At 40.9% G+C, this 19981-nt stretch overlaps 1 protein-coding gene across 1 annotated transcript; it reads left to right on the top strand.

The window, feature by feature from the left end:
- Window positions 1-9625: 9625 nt before the first annotated feature.
- On the top strand, window positions 9626-11278 carry LOC145864354 (uncharacterized). The gene is made up of 3 exons (XM_082970073.1): window positions 9626-9856; window positions 10282-10480; window positions 10684-11278. The coding sequence occupies exons 1-3, from the start codon at window positions 9626-9628 to the stop codon at window positions 10899-10901; spliced, it is 648 nt and encodes a 215-aa protein (XP_082826199.1). The 3' UTR covers window positions 10902-11278.
- The last annotated feature ends 8703 nt before the right edge of the window (window positions 11279-19981 follow it).

Raw genomic sequence — 19981 nt, 5'->3', positions numbered from 1 at the left:
CTATTTTAAACTGTGTATACTGTACGTGATTGCTGGGTGACAGTGCAAAATAAAATTAATGATTAAAGCTTTCCACTGTATCGGCGTCATTACCTTTTTTCCACCCCCAAACAAACCAGTCCTCAAGTTTGTGGCTTAGCAGGACATACAGGTTTTCCCCTCCCCGGCGGCCGCTCAACCCAGTTAAAAAGCTGGTGAAAATTGTCAAATTGGACATCTTTTTCTATAACATGCCTGTGTTTCATCAAGTACAAGTAGCATTTAGTGACGAATGGGTCAGCTATTCGTTCATCCGCAACCGTCCATCTGAGGGACCCCGCAAATAGGGCGATAGAAAATGCCCTTTTTTTTGGTAAAACTAATTCAGACAAGGGCCTGTGCTTAAGTGTTTCTATTTTATTCCAGGCTCCCCATAGATTGGTTAAGAAAATGACATGTTAAACAACCGAAAAACCTTAGCGAGTCTTTTTTTTTTCTTACATCGTGCAAAACATGGTTGGACTGGTATTTTTTTTTCACAGGGAGCTTGTCCTCTGCATTAGGAACCTCCTTCGGTGAGGTTTAACGGCGGTTGGCATCCAATATTAATGGTGCATTTCTGGCCACCAATGAATTGTACTGGAGTATAAATGTATTATACTTTGATACAAAAAGGGGAAAATAAATTACCCTGCCAACTAACCTTATACTCGTTAAAAACCCACTATTTTGATCCTACACCAGGTTGACGGGACACTACCATTTAACACACCCTGTAACTCTTCTGCAGTACAATCTCAAACCCAAGTGCTTCTCTGCAGCTGCCACAACTATTTTCTCTGATTTGCAGTACAGTTAACCTTGCCAACGAACGCTAAAAAGGCCAACCTTCCTGAAGCATATTCCATTCGGGCAAAAGTCTACTACTCACCGGGAGCCTCTTAGGATCCCTCACCCTTGACCCATCTTCCTGTACTTTCTTCACTGTCTCAGCAAACACCTTCTGTACAACTCTGAGCCTGGAAACCTCCACCTGCTTCTCTTGCACTTCTGATCCCCAGCATGGGCACCCATACAGTTAACACACACTGCTTCTTTCACCAATACTTCACAATCCTTTGTCCCATGCCCTCCTGCACACTTCTCACATCTAGGAATCTCCCTCCTACACACTGCTGAAACAACCATAAGTTTGGCACCTGAAACATCGTAGTGGAATCGGCACAAAAGCTCTTACAGGATAACTGACATATCCTAACATTACTTTGTCGGGTAACAACTCAGCATCAAAACTTAAAAGAACAGGCAGTGACTCTTTGTTTCCCCACACTCGCCACCGGGTCTGCGGCGGGCATCACAGACACCGGGAACCTTCAACATTAGTTGATCCAGCTCCACCCTCACAGTAATCACTCACTCCTTTCAATGGCACACTGTTCCTGAGAGCAAAGCGAGAACAGGTCTCATTCCCATTTGCGTGGCACCTGCTCCCTCTGGATGGAAGAAACACAATCATCACAAGTCCACTTCAGGTTACCTTCACCAATTCAACCGCACCCAACCTGAAAGCACATATGGTCCAGCCAAAACTGAGTGGTGCACTTTCTCCAAAAATCACTCCTACCGAACCAGATTCATCTTTACCATGAAGCTCGCGTTCTGAGATCTTCACACCTGCCAACACAGGTAATTCATTCTTACACACTTCCAATTCACCCCCAGAGCGACTGGAGTACAACTCATTATGTTCGTACTTGACGCCAATCTTCCTCGACGCACCATCTCCCTTATGGTTGCTAGCTTCATCAGATTCACACTCGTAATCTACTTCCTTCCTTCCACCTCATCGACCCCAAGCCTGGGAAAAATACATTTCATAACACTATCAGTGTCGGATGCCTTGTTCCTATCGCCGTCTTCGAGAGCATGCTCTCCCGCTCAGTGTTCTCCGCCGTTGTTTTATGAACTTGCTGACTTCTCGTTAATCAATAGGCTATGTCAAAATATACAAAAGTGATATTGGGGTGTCTTTGAATCCGGAGACACAGAGACCCCAAAAAATAAAGGCAACATTATAGAAACGAGGACAGTGAAAAATGTTAGTTTAGCGCCTTTGAATCTACAGTGTCTAAGGAGTACTGCCAGAATGGCTCTCTGTTTTAGTTTACATATGTCACATCTTGGTGAAATGTAGACGTGCTCTAGGGCTACAAAGCGCAGGGAGGAAGTCTCCGACCACATTTTCCAATCAAGCATACAGTACCAGTCAAAAGTTCTTGACCAAGAAGCAGAGAGATGGAGTGCTGCATCAGATGACCTGGCCTCCACAATCAGCCGACCTCAACCCAATTGAGATGGTTTGGGATGAGTTGGACCGCTGAGTGAAGGAAAAGCAGCCAACAAGTGCTCAGCATATGTGGGACCTCCTTCAAAACAGTTGGAAAAGCATTCCTCATGAAGCTGGTTGAGAGAATGCGCAAAGCTGTCATCAAGGCAAAGGGTGGCTACTTTTATAAGCAGACCCGCAGATGCATTTGAGCATGTATATGACATTTGTGGTGCTACAGTTAATGAAGCTTTGAATTTTGTATGCTTTACATGTTCTCGGTTGGTAAAAAACTTCAGTGTTGGTCGTATTGTCACAACATACACAGTGGCCACACTTGTAATTACCATTGGGCAGGCCTGGGAGCCAAGTGTCACCCATCTTTGGTAGCTGGATGCTACCAAATGCATATTAGTACAGAATAACTTATTTAAATGTAATTGGCAAATACATTTGAAAGTGTCAACTTTTAATGTAAAATGATCTATCCTATCAGAAGGTGATAAAGAGAGTCCTTTACTGGGCATCAGTGAGAGACCCTGGTGATATGTTGATCACTGAATATTCTTGTTGCGGTTCTGACTGAACTTCCTCAGGTGGCCTGGAGGTGGATTGATGAGCCTGCTATTCGAAATAAAAACACAGACTATGCTATTGCGTGCCACTGCATTGAAGCCAACCATGGCTCACCTTCCTCCCTACGCTTTGTAGCCATAGAACACAGCCAAATTACACCAAGAGGTGGTGACATTGTACGTTAACTAAAACAAAGAGAGCCATTCTGGCAGTACTGCTTAGACACTGTGGATTCAAAGGGGCTAAACAATTATCTTTCACTGTCCTCGTTTCTATAATGTCTCCGGATTCACAGACACCAAAATATAATCTATGTATATTTTGACATGTCCTATTGATTAACGAGACATACTATTCATCTTATTATTTTGTGCTATAATTTGCCATTTACTTTAAAACATTATCATATATATATATATATATATATATATATATATATATATATATATATATATATATATATATATATATATATATATATATATATATATTACATTGTGTCTCAATGGGCTATAAATAAGAGCTAAGTGCAATGGTCAGGTCACTGAGGAAGACCTCAGCTTGACATCGAAACGTCAGTCACCTGTTCGCGTCCTGTACAATGGATGAAAGTGAGCATAAAGAAATCAAATCTCTGCCTTTGCCAGGTACGCTGCTACTTACTATTTGATTGGAGCTGTTTTTTGTAACTGTAGGATGAGAAAGTGCATGCACTGCAGCCTCAATTAGCCTAGCTAGCTAACGTTAGCTAGCGCCTCTCTCCCTCTCGCGATTTATCAGCTCCGGTTAATAAAGTAGTTTAAAAAAATAGTTTTCTGCTGCTTTCTACACTTGGATGGGATCTGGATCCGACCTAGTCTCTACGGAATGTGTCTAGTTGTCCTCGATTCCATTTGGAACGGGTCTCTATATTTAAAAATGTAATATATGCACATCGGGTCCGGGTGGGAAATCCCCAGGTACATATCAGAACAGGTCCAACTTTTTGGAACCGTAAGTACCTCTAGTTAAAATGCTATCAGCTTTTATGACGTTGATAGTGAAACAACCTATCCGCGCATTAATTCTCTGAAGTTGCTGAAATAAATAAATTACATTTCTCCACTCCTGTTCCGGAGCACACATTTACATGGCGTATTATTTTACTGGAAGAAATGCTTCATTCATATTAGACTATGTAGGAGGATATAGACCTACAGTAATTTCAGTTAGGCTACTATTCCCTATTTGACGTACCATATTTGACGCCACAGTGTTTGTATAGACCGGTTGGTTGTTTAGCAACAAATCGACGTGTTCGCAACTATGGGGCAAAACAGACGGGGTTGGTTTAGATTGTTGACAACATGTAAACTATATTTCGTCTCCTATGTTTTATTGAAGATATAGATACATTTGCTCAATGAGCTCTTGTTGTCTCTCAAATACATTGTTACAGTTGTTGGTCAGCTAGCTAGCTATTTTTGCCATATTAGCATAGACATGACCATCCTAACTGACCTAAAACAGGGCATTTTTACTAGGATTAAATGTCAGGAATTGTGAAAAACTGAGTTTAAATGTAGTTGGCTAAGGTGTATGTAAACTTCCGACTTCAACTGTAGATACTTTTGTTGTTCTGGGATTGATCTGCACTTTTCACAGAACATGTCTCCTACCTGAGCGGTATGACGGCTGCGTGGTCCCATGGTGTTTATACTTGCGTACTATTGTTTGTACAGATGAAGTGGTTGAAAACGAGTTAACGACTCCAACCTAAGTGTATGTAAACTTCCGACTTTAACTGTATATCCACAGAAAAATGAGTCCTATATCAACATAACCTGAAAGGCTGTTCAACAAGGAAGAAGCCACTGCTCCAAAACCGCCATAAAAAAGACAAGACTACGGTTTGCAAACTGCACATGGGGACAAAGATCGTACTTTTTGGAGAAATGTCCTCTGGTCTGATGAAACAAAAATAGAACTGTTTGGCCATAATGACCATTGTTATGTGTGGAGGAAAAAGGGGGAGGCTTGCAAGCTGAAAAACACCATCCCAACCGTGAAGCACGGCGGTGGCAGCATCATGTTGTGGGGGTGCTTTGCTGCAGGAAGGACTGGTGCACTTCACAAAAGAGATGGCATCATGAGGCAGGAAAATGATGTGGATATATTGAAGCAACATCTCAAGACATCAGTCAGGAAGTTAAAGCTTGGTCGCAAATGGGTCTTCCAAATGGACAATGACCCCAAAGTTGTGGCAAAATGGCTTTAAGGACAACAAAGTCAAGGTATTGGATTGACCATCACAAAGCCCTGACCTCAATCCCATAGACAATCTGTGGGCAGAACTGAAAAGGCGTGTGTGAGCAAGGAGGCCTACAAACCTGACTCAGTTACACCAGCTCTGTCAGGAGGAATGGGCCAAAATTCACCCAACTTAATGTGGGAAGCTTGTGGAAGGCTACCCAAAATGTTTGACCCAAGTTAAACAATTTAAAGGCAATGCTACCAAATACTAATTGAGTATGTAAACTTCTGACCCACTGGGAATGTGATGAAAGAAATAAAAGCTGAAATAAATCACTATTTTGACATTTCACATTCTTAAAATAAAGTGGTGATCCTAACTGACCAAAGACAGGGAATTTTTACTAGGATTAAATGTCAGGAATTGTGAAAAACTGAGTTTAAATGTATTTGGCTAAGGTGTATGTAAACTTCCGACTTCAACTGTATAAGTATCCGGGACACATACAAAGCCATTCCACTTCGGCCATTCCTACTCCCCACCTACAACCAGCAACTCAAGAGGGAGCCACCAACACAGAGAATAGTGAGGCGCTGGACAGAATCAATGCTGCAAGACTGTTTTCAGAATACTGATTGGAATATGTTCAAAGATTCATCCACCCAGGACCAATGTTCCCTCAATAAAAATGTATCACTGAGCAAATTTCAGGTCTGCTGAGGGCAAATTTGAACGTTGTAAAAAGTCTGCAACTTCCGGCACGCGTTTACTTTGAACAATGAGGCTGTACCGCTTTAAGTTAAAACTAACAGTGGTCAAGTAGGCTACTGTGGCTATTTGATTATCATGTAAGGCTGTCAGTGACATACCATCTTTTTGTTGTTGTTGAAAATGCAACAACCTGTTGGGGATAGGGGGCAGTATTTGCACGACCGGATAAAAAACGTACCCGATTTAATCTGGTTACAACTCCTGCCCAGTAACTAGAATATGCATATAATTTTTGGCTTTGGATAGAAAACACCCTAAAGTTTCTAAAACTGTTTGAATGGTGTCTGAGTATAACAGAACTCATATGGCAGGCAAAAACCTGAGAAGATTTCATGCAGGAAGTGGCCTGTCTGACAAGGTGTCGTTCTTCTTGTCTCTGTTTATTGAAGAGTGAGGATCTTAGCTGTACCGTGACACTTCCTACGGCTGCCATAGGCTCTCAGAAGGCGGCAAAATGCTGAATCGTGGCTTTGCAGGCTCTGGCTGAAACAAAGTAGCGCGTTTGGGTAGTGGCTGGTTACAGTACTGTGAGACTCAGGCTCGTGCCCGCGTCGACCGAAAGCTTTGTTTTCTTTCCTCTGTTTAGCTAAATGGAGATTCCCGGTCGGAATATTATCGCTTTTTTACGAGAAAAATTGCATAAAAATGGATTTTAAACAGCGGTTGACATGCTTCGAATTACGGTAATGGAATATTTAGATTTTTTTTGTCACGAATTGCGCCAATGCGCGCGACCCTGATTTACCATTTCGGATAGTTTCTGGAACGCACGAACAAAACGCCGCTATTCGGATATAACGATGGATTATTTTGGACCAAACCAACATTTGTTATTGAAGTAGCAGTCCTGGGAGTGCATTCTGACAAAGACAACAAAAGGTAATCAAACTTTTCTAATAGTAAATCTGATATTGGTGAGTGCTAAACTTGCCGGGTGTCTAAATAGCTAGCCCGTGATGGCTGGGCTATGTACTTAGAATATTGCAAAATGTGCTTTCACCAAAAAGCTATTTTAAAATCGGACATATCGAGTGCATAGAGGAGTTCTGTATCTATAATTCTTAAAATAATTGTTATGCTTTTTGTGAACGTTTATCGTGAGTAATTTAGTAAATTGTTAGTGAATTCGCCGGAAGTTTGCTAGTATGCTAGTTCTGAACGTCACATGCTAATGTAAAAAGCTGTTTTTTGATATAAATATGAACTTGATTGAACAAAACATGCATGTATTGTATAACATAATGTCCTAGGGTTGTCATCTGATTAAGATCAAAGGTTAGTGCTGCATTTAGCTGTCTTCTGTGTTTTTGTGACATTATATGCTAGCTTGAAAAATGGGTGTCTGATTATTTCTGGCTTGGTACTCTGCTGACATAATCTAATGTTTTGCTTTCGTTGTAAAGCCTTTTTGAAATCGGACAGTGTGGTTAGATTAACGAGAGTCTTGTCTTTTAAATAGCTGTAAAATAGTCATATGTTTGAGAAATTGAAGTAATAGCATTTCTAAGGTATTTGAAAATCGCAACCCCTGGATTAGACTGGCTGTTGCGTAGGTGGGACGAATTCGTCCCGCCTAGCCCAGAGAGGATAACTTAACCTGGAAATAGCTGTTCTATCGTTCAGCCTACAATAGCAGCCAATGACTGAGTGGTGTTCAATGTAGGCCTACATTCCATGAGACTTTTGAAAAAAAAAAAACATGCAGGGCTTGACATTAACCCGTTTCTCCACTTGTCATTCAAACAAGGAGGTGGCTGAAAATGTTGTGGTGTTTGCTGCAAGAAACCACTTTACAAAATAAAATGCATCATTATTCCCATACCATTATTACTGAGAAGACAAATTATGCTACCCTCTGCCTATTGACTACTTAGCTTATTCAAGCCTGTCTCAAAATACAACACTGCCCCTTTAAGACAAAAAAATCTCTACCTGACTCGCTTTTCAAAGATGTCTAGAAATGCACGTTTTGTGCTCTTGTATGAAGCAATCACTACCCCATTTCTGACTACAGATGATCTAACACTGGGCTAATAACTCACTAACTAGCAAAGGATATGAACAAAATGACAAATGTGCACACGTTGCTACATGATCTCAAAACAAGTGCATCTACTCACTACCGCTCATGCTGTAAAAACAGTCCGGTTCAAAGTGAATGGCACAGATCCATATATGACAATGGTCTATTTGCATATAGGCCTACTGCAGCTCTGGTTGGTTCTGTCGCACCGGTCTGTGTAGAGTACAGGCCTAAGTTGTGCCGGTCAATGCAATAGAACCCTACTCTGATGCGTTCTGAGAACAACAAAATCTATTGCATAGTTAGTATGCAAAACTAAGTCTTGCATAGTTTTGTTTCGGTATGTTGCATTGAGAGTGGCTAATATTGCGTTGATTCGATCACAAGTCCCACAGTAAAGGAAAGCATTGATAGTGTTAACTAACGGGGAGAACGCTAGAAAGTTGAGGGAAGTTCAATCACGTGCTTCTCTGCGTGCGCTGATATTTCTTCTATGGATTTCACATGACTGGGCAGGGGCGCAGCCAGGGGTGGGCCTGGGAGGGCATAGGCACAGCCACTGGGGAGCCAGGCCCAGCCAATCAGAATGTAGTTTTTTCCCACAAAAGAGCTTTATAAAAATACAGAAATACTCATCAGTTTCATCAGCTGTCCGGGTGGCTGGTCTCAGACGAACCCGCAGGTGAAGAAGCCAGATGTGGAGGTCCTGGGCTCTCGATGGTCTATTTGTGGTCTGCGTTGGTGAGGCCAGTTGGACGTACTGCCGAATTCTCTAAAACAATGTTGGAGGCGTCTTATGGTAGAGACATTAATATGAAATGATCTGGCAACAACTCTGGTGGACATTACAGCAGTCAGTGCCAATTGCATGCTCCCTCAAAATTTGAGACATCTGTGGCATTGTGTTGTGACAAAACTGCACATTTTAGAGTGGCTTTTTATTGTCCCCGCACAAGGTGCACCTGTGTAATGATCATGCTGTTTAATCAGCTTCTTGATATGCCACATCTGTCAGGTGGATGGATTATCTTGGCAAAGGAGAAATGCTCACTAATAGGGATGTAAACAAATTTGTGCACAAAATTTGAGAGAAATAAGGTTTTTGTGTGTATGGAAAATGTATATGTGAACTTTTATTTCAGCTCATGAAACATGGGACCAACACATTACATGTTGCGTTCATATTTTTGTTCAGTGTACATTGTCAGTCATAGGCTTCACTAGGAAATGTGTTGATGTTGTACCCACAATAACAATCTGGACATACCCCAACCAAAAACCCTGGATGAACAGAGATATCCGTACCATGCTGAGAGCTCGTACTGCAGCATTCAATGTCAGCAGAACAAACTCTGATGACTCGGTGATGCGTGACAGGTACAAGGCAAGCAGGTACACGAACTCTGCAAATCCATTAGGGACGCAAAAAGACAATACAGACACAAACTTGAATTGACAGTCGACAACTCAAGACTTGCGATGCATGTGGCAAGGACTACAGACTATCACGGACTACAAAGGCAAATCCAGCTGTGTGGCCCACCAAAGTATCCCTCCCAGATGATCTTAACATATTCTATGCTTACTTCGAAGCAGACAATATCGAACCATCCAGGAAGACTCTCGCTGCTACGGACGACCAGGTGCTTTCGTTCTCCGAGGCTGACGTGAGGGAAAACTCTTAAAAGAGTGAATACTCACACAGCTGCCAGCCCAGATGGCATCCCTGGCCGTGTCCTCAGTGTATGCTGACCAGCTGGTGGGCTTCTTCTTGGATTTCTTCAACCTGTCACTGTCCCAGGCGATAGTCCCCACCTGCTTCAAGGAGACCACCATCGTCCCAGTGTCCAAGAAAAACAAGGTGATGTGTCCAAATGACTATCGCCCCATCGCACTCACCCCAGTCATCATGAGGTGCCAAGAAAGGCTGGTCATGGCCCACATTAAGGTCAGCATGCCAGGCACACTGGATTTGCTTACCGCTAACAGAATCTTACAATTGTAACATTTGCCCCCCAATCACTCCTTTTCCAAAACACTATAAATTGTGCCTTCCTGTATTATCTATTCTAGTGAGCCACTTACCTTATGTTTGTATTTCTTATCGTTTTTATTTCTTATCGTTGTTGCATTGTCGAGAAGGAACACCCAAGTAAGCATTTTTTTGGATGGTGTATTACATTTACATTTAAGTCATTTAGCAGACGCTCTTATCCAGAGCGACTTACAAATCGTGTATACCATGTGTATCCCGTACATATGACTAGTAAAACTTTAAACTGAAACCTGCTCCCTCCTCTCCTCGAAACATTCACACCTATATTAACTCACACTCCAAATCTCAGAAGAGCAGTCAAACCCAAGCCTTGACAGTTTAAAACCCCAGGTCGATGCAAGCATTACCAGTTTTTTGTCACCGTCAACAAGGTCAGTCACCGTCTTCACTTTCTGCTTCATCTCTCCATCCATCTCACAGCAGAGTCCCTGCATTGCAACACATGTTCTATGGGGATCACCAGTCTTTGTCTGTTTGGTACAACTACAACATGTAGCACCTCTGAGCCCAACTGCTAGAGCGGACAAGCAGGTACTGACCCTGTGGTTTCATCCAAGTAGAAAGCTACAATAAAAATAGGTAATTCCTAGGTTTTTACTGTGTAATTACCATTTCATCAAATAGTTTCTCTTAATACCTAGTCTTTTCTGTAGCGGTAAAATATAGTGCTGACTACCCAAACAAAAACTACCTGTACTTACAATTCCTTCTTTTTCCAGTGTTCAACATCGGTAACATCATGAGCATCAAGCACAAGGGCTGCCTGGCCACACATTTCTGCAACACCACATCCACTTCTAGCATCCTGGGAGTCGGCTACGTCGTCTCACAGACCTGCTGCAGCACCAATCTGTGCAATGGGGTTGGCTCTGTACAACTACCTCTCACAGTAGCCCTTGGCGCAGCCCTGGTGGCCATCTGGAGCACCTTAGCCTAGACAAACCATTCACAATAAGGATACCTCCTCCATTAGGTTTCCATGTGTTGTTATAGTTCTTAAATACATAAAATGTACTAAAACAAGTAATATTCTGAAAAAGACAGCAAGGTTTATGCAGGCTAGTTTCACTAAGCTTTAGTTCTGTGTATTCCGGTTTCCAAGCTGGTCACGGGTGCACCTCAGCCACGCTCAAGGTACTAAACGATATCATAACCGCCATCGATAAAAGGCAGTACTATGCAGCCGTCTTCATCGACCTGTCCAGGGCTTTCGACTCTGTCAATCACCGCATTCTTATCGGGAGACTCAACAGCCTTGGTTTCTCAAATGACTGCCAACTACTTCTCAGACAGAGCTCTGTGTGTCAAATCGGAGGGCCTGTTGTCCGGACCTCTGGCAGTCTCTATGGGGGCACCAGGGTTCAATTCTCGGGCCGACTCTTTTCTCTGTATATATCAACGATGTCGCTTTTGCTGCGGGTGATTCCCTGATCCACCTCTACGCAGACGACACCATTTTGTATACATCTGGCCCTTCTCTGGACACTGTTAACAAACCTCCAGATGAGCTTCAATGCCATACAACACTCCTTCCGTGGCCTCCAACTGCTCTTAAACGCTAGTAAAAGCAAATGCATGTTTTTAAACCGTTCGCTGCCCGCCCCCCCGACTAGCATCACTACTCTGGACGGTTCTAACTTAGAATATGTGGACAACTACAAATACCTAGGTGTCTGGCTAGACTGTAAACTCTCCTTCCAGACTCATATTAAACATCTCCAATCCAACATTAAATCTAACTATCCTACCGATCCTCGTCTTCGACGATGTCATTTTCAAAATAGCTTCCAATACTCTACTCAGCAAACTGGATGCAGTATATCACAGTGCCATCCGTTTTGTTACCAAAGCCCCTTATACCACCCACCACTGCGACCTGTATGTTCTAGTCGGCTGGCCCTCGCTACATATTCGTCGCCAGACCCACTGGCTCCAGGTCAACTATAAGTCGATGCTAGGTAAAGCTCCGCCTTATCTCAACTCACTGGTCACGATAACAACACCCACCCGTAGCACACGCTCCAGCAGGTATATCTCACTGGTCATCCCCAAAGCCAACACCTCCTTTGGCCACATTTCCTTCCAGTTCTCTGCTGCCAATGACTTGAACGAATTGCAAAAAAAATATATATTTTCTTTAAATAATAAATGAAAGATATATCTTTTTTTAAATATATTTAAAAAAACAAAAAACAAACAAAAAAACCCGCTGAGGCTGGAGACATATTACCCTCACTAACTTTAAACATCAGCTATCTGAGCAGCTAACCGATCGCTACAGCTGTACATAGCCCACCCAATCTACCTACCTCATTCCCATATTGTTTTTATTTACTTTTCTGCTCTTTTGCACACCAGTATTTCTACTTGCACATCATCATCATCATCATCTGCTCATCTATCACTCCAGTGTTAATTTGCTAAATTGTAATTACTTCGCTACTATGGCCTATTTATTGCCTAACCACCTCACTCCATTTGCACACACTGTATATAGACTTTCTTTTTTTTCTATTGTGTTATTGACTGTACGCTTGTTTATTCCATGTGTAACTGTGTTTGTGTCACACTGCTTTGCTTTATCTTGGCCAGGTTGCAGTTGTAAATGAGAACATGTTCTCAACTAGCTTACCTGGTTAAATAAAGGTGAAATAAAATAAAAATAGTTCCAAGTAACAACTCAAACTGGTTTTACCTCTAGGCTAAACAACATCCTACTATAGCATCGTTATGAACCGTTCAATCAATGTCACTGTATTTATACTGGGAACACATTAGTGACATAAGCATTTTTCAATGGCATACCGTCAACCAATCATATCTAGTAAGTTATCATTTTCCCTATTAGGTATGTTGCACTCTGTACTCAAAGATAACCTTATGATTATTTATTGTACATAAAATACATACATGTACTCAAAAATATCTACTACGTGTGTGAAATGATTGAACAAATACTATAATAAAGATATTAAATTATACCCTTACTAAAAAATAGGCTTCTGGCAAACAGCTGTGGCAAACCTTTGACCAATTTGCTGCAAGCTCATATTTTCACATGTAAATTTGTTTTTGGCAAACAGTTTCGGTAAATTTGCAGCAACTTGTGAACTTCTTGCAAACAAGTCAGGGAAACGTGTGGCAAACATTCTACTGTTTGCTGCAAATTGGTTGCAAATATTTAAAATTAGATCAGGTTTTTAGTTACTGTGTGTTAACATTGAAATATATCTACATACACCAAATCATATATAAAACTTTAAATGAACTTCTCAGAGAAAAAACGAAACATACTAAATGTACTAAATATACCAAACAACCTGTAATCAATTTCTTAACAGAAAATAAATGAAATCCTCAGCATGGTAATGAAGAAAAGAGCAATGACTGGATATTATCAGGAATATTTTTTTTATTTCAAATTATTATGTACAGTGGCAAGAAAAAGTATGTGAACCCTTTGGAATTACCTGGATTTCTGCATAAATTGGTCATCAAATTTGATCTGATCTTCATCTAAGTCACAACAATAGACAAACGTAGTGTGCTTAAACTAATAACACACAAATTATTGTATTTCTCTTGTCTATATTGAAGTGGGTTCATACTTTTTCGTGCCACTGTAGCTACATTTGAGAGATGTGAATGCTATGGGGATGTTGACTTAGGATGTTTAAAAAGTGGCAACTAAATAATTATTTGTATGAGCCAAGTGATAACTGAGCAATAGATTTCAATCAATGGAAGTTTAAATAATTAACCAAATGTAAATAATTAAAACAAACAAAAACTAACTCAAAACACAGTTCAGAACTATTGCGTTTTTGAATGAACTTTGGAGATGGTGGCCCTGTGGAAGTCCTTCTTTCAAAGCTTGTTGAATGCATGCACTAAAACAATTTCAAAACTAAGTGAGGATACTGAAAACCAATTATTTTGGCATCTTAAAAAAAGGTAGAAATTGGGTTATGCCAAATATGGCAATTCATATTATATTCAAAATGAATTGTTATTCCCCCAAAAAATCTGGGTTAAAAATAACCTAATTTGGGTCATTGACAACCCAGCGCTGTGTCAATTTGGACAAACACTGCATTGGGTAATTAAATCCGGTGGGGTTGGGTTGTGCTTCTAACCTAGCACCTTGGGTTGAGTGCTTGACCCAGTTGCTGGGTAAATTAGACTATATTGCTATGTTAAAACAACTCAGTGTGTTTGATTGTGACAAATCCAAATCTTATATATCCATGAATTCACCACAGGTGGAGTCCAATCAAGTTGTAGACACATCAAGGATGATCAATGGAAACAGGATGGCCCAGAGCTCAATTTCGAGTCTCATAGCAAAGGGTCTGAAAACGTATGTAAATAAAGGTATCTTTTTATGTTTAATACATTTGCAAAAATGTCTAAAAGCCTGTTTTCTCTTTGTCAGTATGGGGTATTGTGTGTAGATTGCTGAGGATTTTTATTTTTATTTAATTCATTTTATAATAAGGCTGTAATGTAATAAACTGCAGAAAAGGTAAAGGGGTCTGAATACTTTCTAAAGGCACTGTACAATGTTGAATTTTAAATAATTAATTTGTATTGTCTGCATATCACAACATGTCAGATAATTGTCCACAATCTACAAGAATATATACAGTTGAAGTCGGAAGTTTACATACACCTTAGCCAAATACATTTAAACTCAGTTTTTCACAATATTTGACATTTAATCCTATTAAAAATTCCCTGTCTTAGGTCAGTTAGGACACCACTTTATTTTAAGTATGTGAAATGTCAGAATAATAGCAGAGAGAATGATGCATTTCAGATTTTATTTCTTTCTTTACATTCCCAGTGGGTCAGAAGTTTGCATACACTCAATTAGTATGTGGTAGCATTGCCTTTAAATTGTTTAACTTGGGTCAAACGTTTTGGGTAGCCTTCCACAAGCTTCCAACAATGAGTTGGATGAATTTTTGCCCATTCCTTCTAACACAGCTGGTGTAACTGAGTCAGGTTTGTAGGCCTCCTTGCTCACACACGCTTTTTCAGTTCTGCCCACAAATTTTCTATAGGATTGAGGTCAGGACTTTGATGGCCACTCCAATATCTTGACTTTGTTGTCCTTAAGCCATTTTTCCACAACTTTGGAAGTAAGCTTGGGGTCATTGTCCATTTGGAAGACCCATTTGCGACCAAGCTTTAACTTCCTGACTGATGTCTTGAGATGTTGCTTCAATATATCCACAAAATGTTCCAACCTCATGATGCCATCTCTTTTGTGAAGTGCACCAGTCCCTCCTGCAGCAAAGCACCCCCACAACATGATGCTGCCACCACCGTGCTTCACGGTTGGGATGGTGTTCTTCGGCTTACAAGCCTCCCCTTTTTCCTCCAAACATAACAATGGTCATTATGGCCAAACAGTTCTATTTTTGTTTCATCAGACCAGAGGACATTTCTCCAAAAAGTACAATCTTTGTCCCCATGTGCAGTTGCAAACCGTAGTCTGGCTTTTGTATGGCGGTTTTGGAGCCGTGGCTTCTTCCTTGCTGAGCGGCCTTTCAGGTTATGTCGATATTGGACTAATTTTACTGTGGGTATAGATACTTTTGTACCCATTTCCTCCAGCATCTTCACAAGGTCCTTTGCTGTTCTGGGATTGATTTGCCCTTTTTGCACCAAAGTACATTCATCTCTAGGAGACAGAACGTGTCTCCTTCCTGAGCGGTATGACGGCTGCATGGTCCCATGGTGTTTATACATGCGTACTATTGTTTGTACAGATGAACGTGGTACCTTCAGGCCTTTGGAAATTGCTCCCAAGGATGAACCAGACTTGTGGAGGTTTACAATTTTTTTTCTGATTTTCCCATGATGTCAAGCAAAGAGGCACTGAGTTTCAAGGTAGGCCTTGAAATACATTCACAGGTACACCTCCAATTGACTCAAATTATGTAAATTAGCCTATCAGAAGCTTCTAAAGCCATGACAATTTTCCAAGCGGTTTAAAGGCCCAGTCAACTAAGTGTATGTAAACTTCTGACCCACTGGCATTGTGATACAGTGGTAAGTGAAATAATCTGTCTGTAAACAATTGTTGGAAAAATGACTTGTCATGCACAAAGTAGATGTCTTAACCGACTTGCCAAAACTATAGTTTGTTAACAAGAAATGTGTGAAGTGATTGAAAAACAAGTTAATGACTCCAACCTAAGTGTATGTGAACTTCCAACTTCAACTGTACGTCTCGGAGGTGTAAACATACCAATCAACTGAGAATGTTAATCATGTTATTTTCTCTTCATTTATTAGTAATTTAAAAGTTTATATAATGTTGAACAGTGGAGTTACTATTCAAAAAGGAGGGACTGTTGGATGCTAGCTTGAAATATACTTATTCATGTTACCATACTAGAACTCATTGATTTCTGTACATTAATAAGGAATGTATATGTTGGGGTCAATTGAGGGTGGATAACAACTAGCTGTATGGAAAGTTACTGAGTGAGACAAGTGGGAGTGCAGAAAGTTTACATTCTGTCAAAACATGGTATTGTTCAATCTCATGGCTCCTAAGGAGGGAGGCAAAAGGCAACAGTCTGGTTTCAGTCACTGATAAGGTAGGACAGTCGTGGATTAGGGAGGAGCGAGGAATTCGGCCCGAGGTCAGGTCAGAGTGAGAAGGAACAGTCCCATCCCACACATACATTGTAAAATAATAGCGAAGACATCAAAACTATGGAACACACATATGGAATCATGTAGTAACCAAAAAGTGTTACTGTTATTTTTGATTCTTCAAAGTAGCCACCCTTTGTCTTGATGACAGCTTTGTACACTCTTGACATTCTCTCAACCAGCTTCACCTGGAATGCTTTTCCAACAGTCATGAAGGAGTTCCCACATATGCTGAGCACTTGTTGGCTGCTTTTCCTTAACTCTGTGGTGTAACTCATCCCATAGCATCTCAATTGGGTTGAGGTCTGGTGATTGGTGAGGTCAGGTCATCTGATGCAGCACCTCCATCACTTTCGTTCTTGGTCAAATAGCCCTTACACAGCCTGGAGGTGTGTTGGGTCATTTTCCTGTTGAAAAACAAATTATAGTCCCACTAAGCGCAAAACCAGATGGGATGGCGTATCGCTGCAGAATTCTGCGATAGCCATGCTGGTTAAGTGTGCTTTGAATTCTAAATAAATCACTGACATTGTCACCAGCAAAGCACCCCCACACCATCACACCTCCTCTTCCATGCTTCACGGTGGGAACCACATGCGGAGATAATCCATTCACCTACTTTGCTTCTCACAAAGACACGGCGGTTGGAACCAAAAATCGCAAATTTGGACAGATGAAAAGGACAGATTTCCACCAGTCTAATGTCCATTGCTCGTGTTTCTTGGTCCAAGCAAGTCTCTTATTGGTGTCCTTTAGTTGTGGTTTCTTTGCAGCATTTCGACCACGAAAGCCTGATTCACAGTCTCCTCTGAGGCTGGTAACTCTAATGAACTTATCTTCTGCAGCAGATGTAACTCTGGGTCTATCTTTCTTGTGGCGGTCCTCATGAAAGCCAGTTTCATCATAGCGCTTAATGGTTTCAAAACTACACTAAAAGAAAGTTTCAAAGTTCTTGAAATTTTCCAGATTGACAGACCATGTCTTAAAGTAATGATTCCCTGTTGTTTCTCTTTGCTTATTTGAGCTGTTTTTGCCATAATATGGGCTTGGTCTTTTGCCAAATAAGGCTTAGTTTTGATGTCTTCACTATTATTCTACAATGTAGAAAATTGTAAAAATAAATAAAACCCTTGAATGAGTAGATGTGTCCAAACTTTTGACTTCAAAGTAGTCACCTGCTTCTTCCTGTCACTTCTCACGCCACATACAAGAGCACACGTATCCACTATTTCAGTGGAAAAAAAGTTTTACTGTGGGGGATTCTGTTCCTGGCAGCTGATACACCGTGGTCTGTAGGAATTCCCATGCTGGGAAAGTTGATATCAAACACATAATAGGACAAATCCAATGCACCAAGCAATGCACTGTACCTTGTTCAAATGCCTGTCCACTAATGACTAAACACCTGTGAGCAGTCCCCAAGAGCCAACACAAATGGGAAGGGTCTGGACACCTCCGCCTGGCGCAGGTACTCAACCATGTTGGTCCCAACCTGTTAGATAGAAATCGTTAGATTTTAGAATGAGGACTTGTGCAAAACAGAGGTACACTGACAATGCCACTCAATTTATTTTGTATACTATATAGCCATTTACGAAAATATAAACACAATCCCTGTTTGATACCTACATATTCCATTAAATTTGGGGCAGAGGCTCATAGACACACATGGAAGTGTGACTTAACGTGACCACACCCCGATTAGGGTACAGCAGTAGGGTGCTCATTACTCCCATGTAATTAACCTAACTATGGTGGCATCTTCAGCAAACTCCTGACAATTTGTTATTTCAAACGGTCAGCAGGCTCATGTGTCGTTATTAACATACTTGGCTGTCACAACAAATGATTTACATGATACTAATTCTGCCACGCTAATGTGTTACCCGACCTGCCAACACTGACAGTAAAGCTGTCACATTATACTTAAGTCACTGTTTGTTTACCCCTAGCTTTTTTTGATGGTTAGCTTATGTTATCTGGCTGGCTAGTGAGAGAAGTTAATCTCAATCTAATTCGCTAGTCTTAGATGCGTCACGTAACTACTTCCAGTCTTTGCCTGCCTTTGAACGGTCTAGGTAATTACCGTAATTTCCAGACTATTAAGCGCACCTGAATATAAGCCGCACCCACTGAATTAAAAACAAATATATATATTCTGAACATAAATAAGCCACATGTCTATAAGCCGCAGGTGCCTACCGGTACATTGAAACAAATTAACTTTACACAGGCTTTAACGAAACACGGCTTGTAACAAAAATAAAATAGGCTTTAACGAAACACGGCTTGTAACAAAAAATAAAAAATTTGCAGTAAGCTTTAGTTGTCTTTTTGCACTGAATCAATACCTCACGCTGCTGTTTCCAACGTCTTATCATCGACTCATTAAGACCAAGCTCTCGTGCAGCAGCTCTATTTCCTTTTCCAACAGTCAGATCAATCGCCTTCAACTTGAAAGCTGCATCATATGCATTTCTCCGTGTCTTTGCCATGATGAGGGTGACAAAATGACTACCGTAATCAGAATGATGGGAAGTTTGAGAGCGCTCGATTTAATCTAAACAGTAAACAAAAAAGTTGTTTGACCTTAACCCGTTTGGCAATTTCATTGGTCTAATGAAAGCTTCATGCCGCCCAAAAAACTGAGCACGTCACAGAATGTTTTTTTTTTGAGAAAAAAAAATTGAAAGCGGGAAAAATCCATATATTAGCCGCGTCATTGTTTAAGCCACGAGGATCAAAGCCTGGGAAAAAAGTTGCGGCTTATAGTCCGGAATTTACGGTAGAAAAGTACATTTTTGACTATATGTGACCGACTGGCTTAATTCGGTCTTATGTAGCAAAATTTGAAATGGTGTTTTTAATGTCCTTTCAACTTCCCGGAGACCAGCTGGGGAGACAACCGTACCAAATTGGCTAATGTCATTATCTACACCTACTTCGTGGAATCTACAGGTTTGCATAAATATCCAAATGCAGAAGAATATTATCGCTGTTATTTGGATACAGCTCACTAGTCCTTACTACAAGCTAACTAGCAAGCTTTGTGCAATACACATAGCTAGTGAGATACAAACAAGTGTTACCGACTTACCGGTGATGAAGTGCTTTGAACACACATACATGTATTGAGTAACAGGAGCTCACAGCTTTCCATCATAATCATCGCAGCGTAATTGCCAGAAACCACGAGGTTCTTCTAACCTGGTCCATGTGCAGTTGATGAAACTTATTTTTCTCCTACTATTGTTCAAACAAAAACGGTACGCAACAGCTTATCAGCATCTTAAAAGCAGAGCTATTTAAGAAAGTCTGTTGGAATCGTCTTTTCGGCTGATAATC

Source organism: Salmo salar, chromosome 27 (genome assembly GCF_965601325.2).
Source record: "Salmo salar chromosome 27, fSalSal1, whole genome shotgun sequence".
NCBI classification, from domain to species: Eukaryota; Metazoa; Chordata; class Actinopteri; order Salmoniformes; family Salmonidae; genus Salmo; species Salmo salar.
Note: the sequence above shows the minus strand (reverse complement) of the source record. Positions and strands in the feature narration are given on the sequence as shown.